The 14,438-nt window shown below is 36.9% G+C and overlaps 1 protein-coding gene across 1 annotated transcript; it reads left to right on the top strand.

The window, feature by feature from the left end:
- Positions 1-10,031: 10,031 nt before the first annotated feature.
- LOC141396795 (uncharacterized) lies at positions 10,032-11,146 on the top strand. Its single transcript, XM_073972453.1, has 2 exons — positions 10,032-10,161; positions 10,227-11,146. The coding sequence occupies exons 1-2, from the start codon at positions 10,104-10,106 to the stop codon at positions 10,595-10,597; spliced, it is 429 nt and encodes a 142-aa protein (XP_073828554.1). The 5' UTR covers positions 10,032-10,103; the 3' UTR covers positions 10,598-11,146.
- Positions 11,147-14,438: the final 3,292 nt, after the last annotated feature.

Raw genomic sequence — 14,438 nt, 5'->3', positions numbered from 1 at the left:
TGAGAGGCGTTTTACTTTAGAAGGATTTATTTCTCTAATTTTTAGAGTAAAGTAATCTTCTGGGAAGTTCCGAGAAGAGAAAATCATAAGTTGCGGCGTTAGCCACATCGTAATATTGATTGGCACACAATTTTAACCTAATTTACCATGTACATCGGTCTGTTCGTCCATCTATACTTATAAAAGAGTTCAGTAATGATGACTCACTGACTCACTGATTCACTGACTCACTGATTCACTGACTCACTGACTGACTGACTGATAATCAACGCCCAGACTAAACGGCTGGAGCTAGAATCTTGAAATTTTGGGTGAGGGTCACTCATGGTCCGAATAGGTCAGATAAGGCTCGGTTTTTGGAAATTCGAACTAGAACAGTACGAAAAGTACTAAAAGGTACTAAATATGGTACCATTAGTATTAGGCAAACGCGAAGAGCTAGAATTCTGAAATTTGGAATGAGGTTCACTGATGGAGAGTTAAAAAGGTGTACCAAAGGGTTTTTGGAAATTCGAACTATAAGTGTACGAAAAGTAATAAAAGTTACTAAATTTAGTACCATTTGGTATAACGTGAACGGACAGAGCTAAAATCTTGAAATTTGGAATGAAAATCAAGGTTTAGCAGATAAGTTGATATTAGGAGGTGGTTTTGAAAATGTGTACTCATGTGTACGAATAGTACTAAATAGTACTAAATTTGGTAAAATGTGAATTTGGGCGAACCGATAAAGTTGGAATTCTGAAATTTGGAATTACTATTACTGTTGGAGTGTAGGTTTGAGATATGGAGGTAGTTTTCGAAATTCGTACATATGGGTACGGAAGGTACTAAATAGTACCAAATTTGAAATTTAGAATTAGGATTACTGTCGGAGTGTAGGACAGAGGTATTTTGGAAATTCGTACTTTTGGGTACGAAAAGTACTAAATGGTACCAAATTTGGTACAATATGAATTTAAGTGATCGGATAGAGCTGGAATAGTGAAATTTGGAATTAAGATTACTATTGGAGTGTGGGATTGGTATACTTTTGGAAATTCGTACTTATGGCAACGAAAAGTACTAAATGGTACCAAATTTGGTACAATTTGGATTTTGGTGATCAGATACATTTGGAATCCTGAAATTCGAAATTAAGATTACTTTTGGAGTGTTGGATAGAGGTAGGTTTGGAAATTCGGACCAACAAAAAGCACTAAATGGTACTAAACTTTGTACAATTTGGATTATGGTGATCTGATGCAGCTGTAATTCTGAAATTTGGAATTAAGATTACTGTTGGCGTGTAGGCTTGAGGTAGTTGTGGATATTCGTACTCTTGGGTACGAATAGTACTAAATAGTACCAAATTTGGTACAATTTGGGTTTGGGTGAACGGATATAGCTGAAATTCCGAGATTTGGAATAAGGAGTACTATTGGAGTGTAGGATTGATAAAGTTTTGGAAATTTTTAGTTATGGGTAGGAAAAGTACTAAATAGTACTAAATTTGGTACAATTTAGATTTCAATGTTGGGATACATTTGGAATCGTGAAATTCGGAATTAAAATTGCTGTTGGAGTGTTGATAGAGGTAGGTTTGGAAATTCGTACTTTGGATACGAATAGTACTAAATGGTACCAAATTTGGATTTGAGTTATCGGATGTATCTGGAATTCTGAAATTCGGAATTAAGCTTATTGTTTGAACATAGCACTGAGGTAGTTTTGAAAATTGGTACTTATGTGTACGAAAAGTACTAAATGGTACCAAATCTGGTACAATTTAGATTTGGGTGAACGGATATAGCTGGAATCCCGAGATTCGAAATTAGGATTACTGTTGGTAAGTAGGATTTATGAAGTTTTTGAAATTTTTAGTTATGGGTACGAAAAGTACTAAATGGTACCAAATTTTAATTTATGTGATCGGACACATTTGGAATCCTGAAATTCGGAATTATTGTTGGAGTGTTGAAAGAGGAAGGTTTGGAAATTCGTACTTTGGATACGAAAAGTACTAAATGGCATCAAATTTGGTACAATTTGGATAACGGTGATCGGATGCAGCTGTAATCCTGAAACTTGGAATTAAGATTACTGTTGGCGTGTAGGATTGAGGTAGTTGTAGAAATTCGTACTCATGGGTACAAAAGTACTAAATGGTACCAAATTTGATACAGTTTGCATTTGGGTGAACGGATATTTTATTTTAATTTATGTGATGTTGATGTTGGAGTGTTTATAGATGTAGGTTTAGAAATTCGAACTATGGATACGAATAGTACTAAATGGTACCAAATTTGGATTTGAGTTATCGGATATATCTAGAATCCTGAAATTCGGAATTAAGCTTATTGTTTGAACATAGCACTGAGGTAGTTTTGAAATGGGTGCGAAAAGTACTAAATGGTACTAAATTTGGTACAATTTGGATTTCGGTGATCTGATGTAGCTGCCATACTCAAGTTTGGAATTAAAATACCTGTTGAATTGTAGGATTGATAAAATTTTGGAAATTTTTAGTTGTGGGTAGGAAAAGTACTAAATAGTACTAAATTTGGTACAATTTGGATTTGAGCGAACGGATAGAGTTGGAATCAAGAAATTTGGAATTAAGATTACTGTTGGAGTGTAGGATTGAGATATGGAAGTAGTTTTTGAAATTCGTACTTATGAGTACGAAAAGAACTACATTTTGTACAATTAGGATTTGGGTGAAATTATAGCGCTCGAATCCTAAAATGTGGAATTAGGTACACTTAGGGGTACGAAATGGTTCCATGTGTGGTACACTTTTCTATTGGTTGAACGAATAGATCTGGATTCGTGAGATTTGGAATTAAGATTACTGTTATCATTTGCTTTTAACGTCCGATTTACACAGGATTTGGTACAATTTGTTATTGTGTGAAGGGAATTAAGGAGGAGGTTCGTATTTATGCATTTACATGTAAAGTACTAAATAGTTCTATAATTGGTTTTGGGGGAACAGATAGAGCTGGAAATGAGGATGGCGGTTGTTGGGTTAGGCCGTATTTGCGCTGAGAACCTCAATTAAAATATTTAAAAAAATGTGGACTGCTCTTGATGTGTAGGCGTGACGAAAATCGGACTAAAGTTGTACGTATTAGTACACAAAATGTTTCCACCATTCTATATTATATATTGTTTATTTGTTTTGTATATTTAACGCATACGAAGTAGCGGGCACTTTGCTAGTACATAATATTATGTTGGTCCTAAGATGGTTGATATTGAAAATAGGTTATATTGGTCCATGGTTTTTAATGAATCCACATAGAACGGTACCGTCCGATATGTGATAGTGGGGTTTTTAGCTACATTATCCAATTAATATGACTAAAAGTTGACAATTGATACTACCAAGTTAAAAAACCTCCTTAAAGAAAATTCTAGATATGAGTTTACCTTTCTATGTAGCTTCCGGTTTATGGTAATTTGGGATGATCCACATTATATACTTGTGCCACAAACATACCTGAAGCGAAAAATCAATGAGTGCACCCCGATTCATGTTAGTTCAATGATATGGGACTTACTGTGTATCGCCAAGTCCGAAGGAATAAGCTCAAGAAATGTCGCCAACATAACACTGAGGGGTATTTTGCCACGAGCACCGGCATAACGGATGTACCTAAAATTGCATTCATTCTTGGATAAAAAAGACTCTTCGATTTTCGATATTTTAAAGGCTTTTACAAAGTAATTAGTTGCGTCCATTTTAGATATTCCTAAAACTGGATATAGACCCAAAGCCAGATCAAGCAGAAAAACGAACTTACAAACATATCATGTACTGTTACAACAACATCTAATGAGGACGGTAACGTTCGAATTGAGTATACGATTTGGATGAAAGTTTGCACATCGTACATCAAGTTCCAAGAAGATCTAGAAAAGTTCAAGTTTTCCGTAAAAGTGCCGTTTAAGGTCTCTTCGAGGGCGTTTATTAGTTCGCCTAAAGAGCGGGTGCCACCGTGGCGCAATGGTATGCACACCGCCTTGCACACATAAGGTCGTGGTATCGATTCCCCGGCCAGGCAACATTAAAACACTTTACAACGGTGGCAAAATACCCCTCAGTAATATTGGCGACATTTCCTGAGTATCTTAAGCATGTAAAACTTCTCTACAAGTGGTGTCTTAGAACACGCCGTTCGGACTCGACGATAAACTGTAGGTCCCGTATCATTGAGCTAAAAACGGGTAGGATGAGGCGTATGATCATACTATTTTGTTTAAAATTTAAAAATCTAGGGTATTCATAGTTAGGTAGAGAATAGTGTGATTACCTGCCTCGGGGAATCTATATTCTCCGAGGACAAAGAACTGACCAAGGGGACACCCCTCAAAAAAAAAAAAAAAAAAAAAAAAAAAACAAGTAAAAAAGCGTTAAGTTCGGCCGGGCCGAACTCGACGATAAACTGTAGGTCCCGTATCATTGAGCTAAAAAACGGGTAGGATGAGGCGTATGATCATACTATTTTGTTTAAAATTTAAAAATCTAGGGTATTCATAGTTAGGTAGAGAATAGTGTGATTACCTACCTCGGGGAATCTATATTCTCCGAGGACAAAGAACTGACCAAGGGGACACCCCTCAAAAAAAAAAAAAAAAAAAAAACAAGTAAAAAAGCGTTAAGTTCGGCCGGGCCGAACTTTTCATACCCTCCACCATAAAATATTCTGAACTAAAATGGAATAATTAGTTTTCATTCCTGTCACCAACTTTAAGTGGGTAAGTTAAAATGTCAGATAATGTACATAAAATGCTTCATTCGGTTTTTTATGGTGCCTATATCTAACTATGTATGTTGACAAATACAACATACCGTTATATGGGGCTATACCAAAACATGTACCTATGTTTATAATTTTTTCGAATATAAGTTTTTTGGTCACTAAGAACCCTAAATATCAAATTATAGCTAATTCGGTCTAGAAATGTGACTTAAAACGTCAAAATACCTGAAATCATGCGGTAATGTTATATGGGGGCTATTCCAAAACATGGACCTATGTCCCCTAGTTTTGCTATATAAGTTTATTAACACTTAAGAACCCTAAATGTCAAATTATAGCTAAATCCGTCTGAAAATGTAGCTAAAAACGCCAAAATACCGTAAATCGGAGGGTACCGTTATATGGGGCTATACCAAAACGTGGACCTATGTTCACAACTTTTGTTATATAAGTTTATTGACACTTAAGAACCCTAAATGTCAAATTATAGCTAAATCGGTCTGAAAATGTAGCTAAAAACGGCAAAATACCGTAAATCGGGGGGTACCGTTATATGGGGGCTATACCAAAACGTGGACCGATATAGCCCATCATCGAACTTGACCTGCCTGCAAACAAAAGACACATTTTCCCAAGATTTCAACGTTCTATCTCCATTTTTGTGGATGCTAGAGTGATTACCACAGGCGGACGGACGGACGGACATGCACATATCGACTCAGAATTTTACCCTGATCAAGAATATATATACTTTATAGGGTCACAAATGAGTATTTCAATGCGTTACAAACGGAAAAACAAACTTAACATACCCTCCATACTATGGTGGAGGGTATAAAAACAAGTAAAAAAGTACAGTCGGCTTTGCCGACAGGGATTTACCCTCAGCATGTGTGAAGGTTCCCTAAAGAGAAGATCGATATGTACCATTTTGGAAGTTAAACTATATTTGGATAAAATATTAGGAGACCTTTGAATCCCCTTGAGCAAATCGGCATGCCCGTTCTAGAGATATAGTGCGTACCATTTTAGTGACATTTTTTAAACTTTTGTGAGGGAACGATATGGTTCACCTTCGAACTTAAACCAAGTTTGGACAAAATATTACGAAGTCCAAACTTTGGATCGAATCCGCTCCAGCTACTGATGTCGTAGGGGGTTTACAGCTCTCGGGTCATTTCCTCAGGAACTATAGACTTGCCCCTGAAAAAACTTGTTCCGTCGTAATGGGGACAACCAATACAAATTGCTACAACAGAAATCAAAGGGATTCGAGAGCAGCTCTTAAACTGCACTTTTCGGGAATTTTGTGTGGGAGGTACCCGAAAGAGTTGACATATGTAGTCCATATTCGAACCTAATCTACGTCTCGTAGAAATATCACGATGTGCACCATATGGACCACCTCGGTTACTAACATCGAGAGTTACCGTGCACAACATTTTAGCGAAAAGCTTAGAACTTTTGTGAGGGAAGTATGGACTTGCCCATGATGAAACATGTACCGTCGTATAGGGGACAGTGAATACAAGTTATTACAACAAAAATCAAAGCGATTCGAGAGTAGGCCCTAAACTGAACTTTTTCGAAATTTTGTGTGGGAGGTACCCGAAGGAGTGGACCGATTGAGTCCATATTGCAACCTCATTTAAGTCTGGTAGAAGTTTCACGATGTGCAAAGTATGGACCAAATCGGTTTCTTGCTTCATGAGTTATCGTGCGCACAAATTTTCCGAACATTTTCGAACTTTTGTGGGGGAGGTACATTGCTAAATCAACTCCAAATTGTCTAAAACACATTTCGTCCAAACATAATTGGGGTCTAAGACCATTATTTCGATGAGGCACATTTTGCCGGTATGAAAGTGTATATACCCTCGTTAGCATAAATGCTGAGGGTATAAAAACGAAATGTGAACAAATTTGGAAATTGTAATAATGTTACGAGTCACATCCTGTCGTCATCAAGCAATCGTGTACAAATCTCTAACACGGATGGGTATTTGTGGTCGAAGGTACTGCGACAAGCACAGAGACTAAGGGATAATATAGCGAGGAGGAGAAGACTGAAATACAGGGGACGTTCAAACTCGACCCAGCATTCAGATAAAAGTAACGACTCAGAATCGATTTTTTGGTCAATCCCGAAATTTTTTGTCTTCACCGATTTTTATACCACCTTAGTCCACCGGTCAACGTTTTGTTATAGCCCTCATAAACGGTACTTTCCCATTTTCGGTATTATGAGGGTTTCAGCTACATTTTTTACTGAACTACCTGTAATTTTACATTTGAAGTTCCCTGCAATCACGAAACTTCTCCACCAAAAATGGCCACTATATGTCCATGCTTTTGTATAGCTCTTATATAACGGTACCTCTCGATTTTCGGTATTTTGAGGATTTAGCTGCATTTGTCTATCTGTAATTCGACACTTGAGGTTCCCATTGGTCAGAAAATTTCTCTATAAAAAATTATCAACATAGGCCCTTGTTTTGGTTTAGTCCACATATAACTAACTGTACCTCCAGATTTTCGGTATTTTGAGGAATTGGCTACATTTTTTTTTATTGAACTACCTTGAATTTGATGTTTGAAGTTCCTTGTAGTTACGAAATTTCTCCATCAAAAAATGTCAAATTAGTTCCATGTTTTGGTATAGGCCCCATATAACAATACCTCCCGATTTTCGGTATTTTAACTACTTTTTTTTGACTGACACTTGAATTTCTTTGTAATCACGAGGATTTTAGCGACATTTGTTGCCTAATCTATCCGTAGTTCTTCCTCGTGGTCAAAAAACTCTTCTACCAAAAATTTTCAACATAGGTCCACACTTTGAAAAGCCCCCCTATGAAGGTACTGCCCAATTGAAGACATTTTTAAATATATTAAGTATTGTTTTATTTCAAAAAAAAAAAAAAAAAAAAAAAAAACAAGTAAAAAGTCGTTAAGTTCGGCCGGGTCGAACTTTTTATACCCTCCACCATAAAATAGTCTTAATTAAAATGGAATAATTAGGGTCCTTTCACAATTTTAGGTGGAACAACTTTTCGACAGTGGATAGACTCCTACTGTCTCCCACTATTGCTTAAATTGTACTGTGAACACAAATGTTGGGGCAGAGATAATTCCTTTTGGAGATGAAAGCCCTTGGTGTGTATATTAAAAACCCCGAAGGACAGATGCGCCGTGAGTCGAACTTCCGCGTTATGGCGTGACGAAGCTTTTGCAAGAGACCCTGTACGCCATCATGAATTAGCATTATATCTTTGTTTGTTGTTTTTGTAGAGCACTTAAGCAACAGTGAACAAAGATATAACGCTAATTCCTGATGGCCCACAGGGTCTCTAACAAAAATTTCACAACGCCATAACGCGGAAGTTCGACTCACGGCGGATCTGTGCTTCTGGGTTTTTAATATACACACACCAAGGGCTTTCATCTCCAAAAGGAATTATCTCTGCCCCAACATTTGTGTTCACAGTACAATTTAAGCAATAGTGGGAGACAGTAGGAGTCTATCCATTGTCGAAAAGTTGTTCCACCTAAAATTGTGAAAGGACCCTAATTATTCCATTTTAATTAAGACTATTTTATGGTGGAGGGTATAAAAAGTTCGGCTCGGCCGAACTTAACGACTTTTTACTTGTTTTTTTTTTCACAGTTGCACAGTGTTATCTATTCTAATCTAAAAAATGTGTTCAGCTAGGTGAAAGGTACCACCTACGGGGCTATATCCAAGAGTTAACCTACCTTTAAATTTTTAGGCGGAAAAGTTTTATAGCTGCAGGGAACTTCAAGAGTCAAATTGAAGGTAGTTTCATCAAAACAATGTTGACCCTCAAAAATGGACCCATTTTGACGAATTTTAGTGAAGAAATTTCGTGACCACTGAAAATTCCCGAAAATCGGGAGGTACAGTTATATGGGGTGACATACCAAAACTTCTATATTGACGATTATTTTTAAATATACAGAATTGTAGCTAAAATTCTCAAAATACCGATCATTACAGCTAGTTCGGTTAAAAATTGCAGCTAAAATTCTCAAAATACCGAAAATCGGGATATACCGTTATATGGGGTCTATACCAAAACATGGACCTATGTTGACGATGTTTCGTTGGAGATGTTTTATGACCACTGAGAACTTCAAATGTAAAATTACAGCTATTTCGGTTAAAAACTTTAGCTTAAATTCTCAAAATACCGAAAATCGGGAGGTACCGTTATATGGGGGCTATACCAAAACATGGACCTATGTTGACGATATTTGGCGGAGATATTTCATGACCACTGAGAACTCTAACTGGCAAATTACAGCTAGTTCGGTTAAAAATTGTAGCTAAAATTCTCAAAATACCGAAAATCGGGAGGTACCGATATATGGGGGCTATACCAAAACATGGACCTATGTTGACAATGTTTCGTGGAGATGTTTCATGACCACTGAGAACCTCAAATGTCAAATTACATCTATTTGGGTTAAAAATTTTAACTAAAATGCTCAAAATACTGAAAATCGGGAGGTACGGTTATAAGGGGGCCGTACCAAAACATGGACCTATGTTGACGATGTTTGGTGGAGATGTTTTATGACCACTGAGAACCTCAAATGTCAAATTGCAGATAGTTCGGTTACAAATTGTGGCTAAAATTCTCAAAATAAAGAAAATCGGGAGGTACCGTTATATCCTTTCGGGTATAAGTTTGTTGATCACTAGGAACCCTAAGTGCCAAATTATAGCTAATTCGGTCTGCAAATGTGGCGAAGAACGTCAAAATACCTCAAATCCGGAGGTACCGTTATATGAGGGCTATACCAAAGAGTGGACCGATATAGCCCATCTTCGAACTTGACCTGCCTGTGGAAAAAAGACCCTCGGGTGCAAAATTTCAGCACTCTATATCAATTATTACGGGCGCTAGAGTGATTACAATAGACGGACAGACGGACGGACAGACGGACATGGCTAGATCGTCTTAGAATTTTATCCTGATCAAGAATATATATACTTTATAGGGTCGCAAATGATTAGTTCGATGTGTTACAAACGGAATGACAAACTTAATATACCCTCCATACTATGGTGGAGGGTATAAAAAAAGAAAAAAAACCGAAAAGATTCTTCCGAAAATCTATGATCAATTAGTCATAATCTAATTTTCCATTTATGAGATTCCCGAAAAAAACGCTTTTTCTTCGGACACCCTAATGTATAGCAAAATTATTATTGAATGATTACATCTAAGCAATAAAACCTACAACTTGTAATTGTGGGAACTTATCAATAAGTTTGCGGGAAATATATAAATAAAGCTGACTTAATTTTGTTTCATTTCAACGAACGAAATGGAGAGCTGTAAAAAATTGGGAATAATTTTATCGGTCATTTTAATTTTTAGTGAAGGTAGGTTGTGACATAAAAAATGAAATAAAGAAAAACAATAGAATAAAATCATAATATTGTTCCAGGAGTAATTGGCTTTACAAATGGCTACACCGAGATATTAAACAAGGAACATTATCGCATAAAACGCCAAAGTGGTTATGGTAGTTACTCGAGTCCTGGTGGCAGCTATGGTTATGGATATAGTGGAGATAATAGTTATGGTTATGGATATAGCTCGAATGGCCAGTCGGGACAAATGAGTGGAGGAGGAGGTTATGATAGTTACAACGATGCTGGTGGAGGTTTTGGTGGTGGTCCTGATGGAGGGTTTGGCGGAGGATTTGGTGGTGGTCCTGGTGGAGGATATGGTGGTGGCTCTGTTGGAGGATATGGTGGTGGTCCTGGTGGAGGATATGGTGGTGGACCAGGAGGTTATGGAGGATATGGTAGATAATATTCCTGCTGCTTTTAAAAAGTATATTTTATTATAAATAAATTTAATTATTAACCATTTAATTATTAACCTAAAAAATTAATTGTTCCACAAACATCCGCGAAGGGACTTCTCATATTAGCTCAAATTGAAATTCGAATTTGTCAATTGGTAGTTCGAATTATTTAATTTGTAATTCGAATTAATCTATTTGATATTCGTATTTGGTCTGTTCCAGAACTGCAAGAATCTACTAATTTTTACTATTTTTTCCGATAACATAAAGGAAAAAATGCTATCGTAGTAAAAAGTAGTAGCTTCTTGCAGGTTCTCGAACAAAGCAATTATTTTTAATTCGTATTATTCCATTTGAAATTCGAAACAAAAAATTGAAAAAAATTTTGTTGCGTTGGTTTTATGTTGGGTTTGGAATCATTCGAATTTCAAATGGAATAGTTGGAATTATAAATGAAATAATTAGAATTTCGAATGGAAATATACAAATAGTATTCGCGAATTACAAATAAAAGTTTCGAAATACAAAAGAAATTTTACAAATTACAACAGAAATGAATCGAATTACATCTGAAATAGGTGTAATAATGATCACAATGACTATTAGCTTTTAAAATGTCAACACGCTTCGTGAAGTGGCCTTAAAATTAAAGATAAAATCACAAATTATGTCGACATTTATGTAGGAGGGTCATTTCTTTTTATAGTTTTCATGTCTACCAGGCATTTCAGCTGGCAACCGTAGAAGTTTTTTAGAAAACGAAAAATAATTTTTATTGTTGTAGTCAGACTCACAAGGACTACATACTACATTTGATGGAATACTTATGGCCTGTTTCACTAACACGATTCGAATACAAATTCTGTTTTTTGAAAAATAATTTTTTTTATTTTCAATCAATCAAACATTTCTTACAACGACTGGAGTTTGGTAGTGCTTCGAACGAATTTGAATTCGAATCGTCTTGAGAAACAGGCCATTAAAAACAATCCTCGAACGACCTTAAACTGCAATTAAATTTGAACTTTTGTAAGGCAGGTGCCAAAAGGAATTGGCCAATACTGGTCATCGTACTTGAATAAAATTTCTGGGAAATATTACGGCGTGCAAAGGTTGGACCAATGTCAGTCAGGCACTACCAACGAAAGTTGTCGTCACAACTAGCCATTTTAGTGGGTCACCGTGGAATATTTTAGAACTTTGGACCATTATGTGAGGAAGCATAAACTTGCCGATGAAAAAACTAATTCCACCATTTTGGACTTTTCTAAGGTGGGTGCTGTCCGATATACATAGACTTTCTTTGAAGAAGAAATTTTACGTTGTGGAAAGTTTCGGCCAAATCGGATACTCAATTCGTGAATTTCGTCAGTCATTTTAATTGTTGTTGGCAAGGATATTAACAGTTTTGGCTCATTATGTCAGGTAGAATGGAGTATCTTTCTTCTACTCTTCGCTTTTATACCCTCCACCATAAAATATTCTAAACTAAAATGGAATAATTAGTTTCCTCTTAGGTGCAAAACTCGTTCAACCACGGATACCCCAAATGCCTAAATCAATTAAAAATTTATCCAAAAATTTCCGTTATATGGGGCTTATACCAAAATATGGACCTATGTTAACAATTTTTCGTTTTTTCATAGTAGGATGTTTTTTCTAGGGGAGGGTTACTAACCCGACGCCCAAACCCAAGTTTTTAACGTTCTTATGGGTGAACGCGCGGCACAATTTACACCAATAGCCACATGTCACTTACCTATGCTGATGACATAGACATCATGGGACGATCAGTAAAGGAAGTAACTGATACCTTTAGGAAGGTCGAAGCAGAATCTGCGAAAATGGGTCTGGCGGTAAACGGCGAAAAGACCAAATTGATGGTGTCGACGCGCAAAGCGTCCTTAGAGCTCGGACCAACTGTGGAAGTTGGTACCTACAATTTTGAGGTAGTTAAAGACTTCGTCTACCTCGGCACTGCCATAAACACAACAAGCAACATCAGTTCTGAAATAAGAAGAAGAATTGTATTGGCCAACAGATGCTACTATGGTCTAAGTAAGCAATTTAAAAACAAAGCCACATCTCGTCAAACAAAAATAACACTATACAAAACGCTGATACTACCCGTGCTAATGTATGGCTCCGAAGCATGGGTACTTGCGCATGCAGATAAGGCAGTGCTTGGTGTGTTTGAGAGGAAAATTCTTCGAAAGATCTACGGGCCGATTTGCGTTGACGGTGAATATCGACGTCGTATGAACCACGAGCTATATAAGCTATACAAAGACATGAATATAGTTAAACGTATCGAGATGCAACGATTGCGTTGGCTAGGCCATATTATGAGAATGAGCGATGATGAACCCGCTAAAAAGGCGTATGAATACATGCCACATGGCGGTGCACGCAGAATCGGCAGGCCTAAGCTTCGATGGAGCAAACAAGTGGATGTAGAAATGGAAAGGCGCGGTATTCCAAAAAGTCAAGCGAAAAACAGAGAGGAATGGAGATATTTTCTTAGTTCGGTCTATGGAACAAATGTTCTGTAATGGGCAAACTAAGTAAGTAAGTAAGTTAACAATTTTTGGTTTCGTGACCTCTGTAAACCTTAAGTGTCATATTACAGCCAGTTGCGTTAATTTTTAAACATCCCCAAAATACCGAAAATCGGAGGTAACGTTATATGGGGCTACACCAAAACCTGGACCTCAAAAGTCACGAAACTTCTCCACCAAAATTCGTTAACATAGGTCCAGGTTTTGGTGTATGTTCACAATTTTTGGTGGCATAGTTTCATGTGCACTGCGAACCTCGAATATCAAATTTCAGCTAGTACGGAAAAAATACCTTCAAATACCTTAAATCGGGAGTAAACGTTATATGGGGCTATACCAAAACGTGGACCTATGTTGATAATTTTTAGTTGAGATGTTTTTTAGTCTTTGGGAACCACAAATGTAAAATTTCACCTAATCCGGTCAGAAAATGTAGCTAAAAACACTTTACAACGGGAGGTTCCGTTACATGGGGGCTACAACAAAATGGACCTATAGTGGCAGTTTTTAGTGCAGATTTGGCAATTTTTAGTGGAGAAATTCTTTGGTAATTGATAACCTTAAATGTCGAACTTCAGTTAATTCGGTTCGGTCAAAATACCTCAAATCGGAAGTTACCGTTATATGGGGCTTGTACCAAAACGTAAACCTATCTCCACCAATTTGGGTGCAGAAGTTTTTTGATCTCTTAAAATTTCAAGTGGTAAATTGGAGCCAATTTGTGTGGAAAATGTAGCTAAAATCCTCAAAATATCCTAAATCGGGTGGTACTGTTATATGGGATGGTATAACAAAACATGGACCTATATAGCCCATCTTCGAACTTGACCTGCCTATGGATTACAATTGACGGCAGACGTCTTAGAAATTTATCGTCTTATTTAGATCGTCTTAGAAATTTATCCTGATCAGCCTCGAATATGACCTGCCTATGGAAAAAACACTCGGTTGCAAAATTTTAGCAGACGCTAGAGTGATTACAACTGACGGCGGACGGGCATGGCTAGATTGTCTTAGAAGTTTATCCTGATCAAGAATATATGTACATATATACTTAATATACCCTCCATACTATGGTCGAGGGTATAAAACAAATCATTAAACTGCGATTCTGCCAAAATGTTGAACATTTGTAAGGAAGGTACGATATTCTCGTAGCCCTCCTTGAAGTTGATATACGTTTGAAAGAAATTTTACGTTGTGAAAAATTTCGGCCGAGTCAGATGGTGTAAATTCGTAAATTATCGTGATCATCACTCATTTATGTTGATACCGGCAGGGAGTCATT

This window comes from Musca autumnalis, unplaced genomic scaffold (assembly GCF_047663935.1).
Source record: "Musca autumnalis isolate F117 unplaced genomic scaffold, ASM4766393v1 scaffold_3, whole genome shotgun sequence".
Classification (NCBI taxonomy): domain Eukaryota; kingdom Metazoa; phylum Arthropoda; class Insecta; order Diptera; family Muscidae; genus Musca; species Musca autumnalis.
The sequence above is the reverse complement of the archived record's forward strand: the minus strand, read 5'-3'. Positions and strand labels throughout refer to the sequence as shown.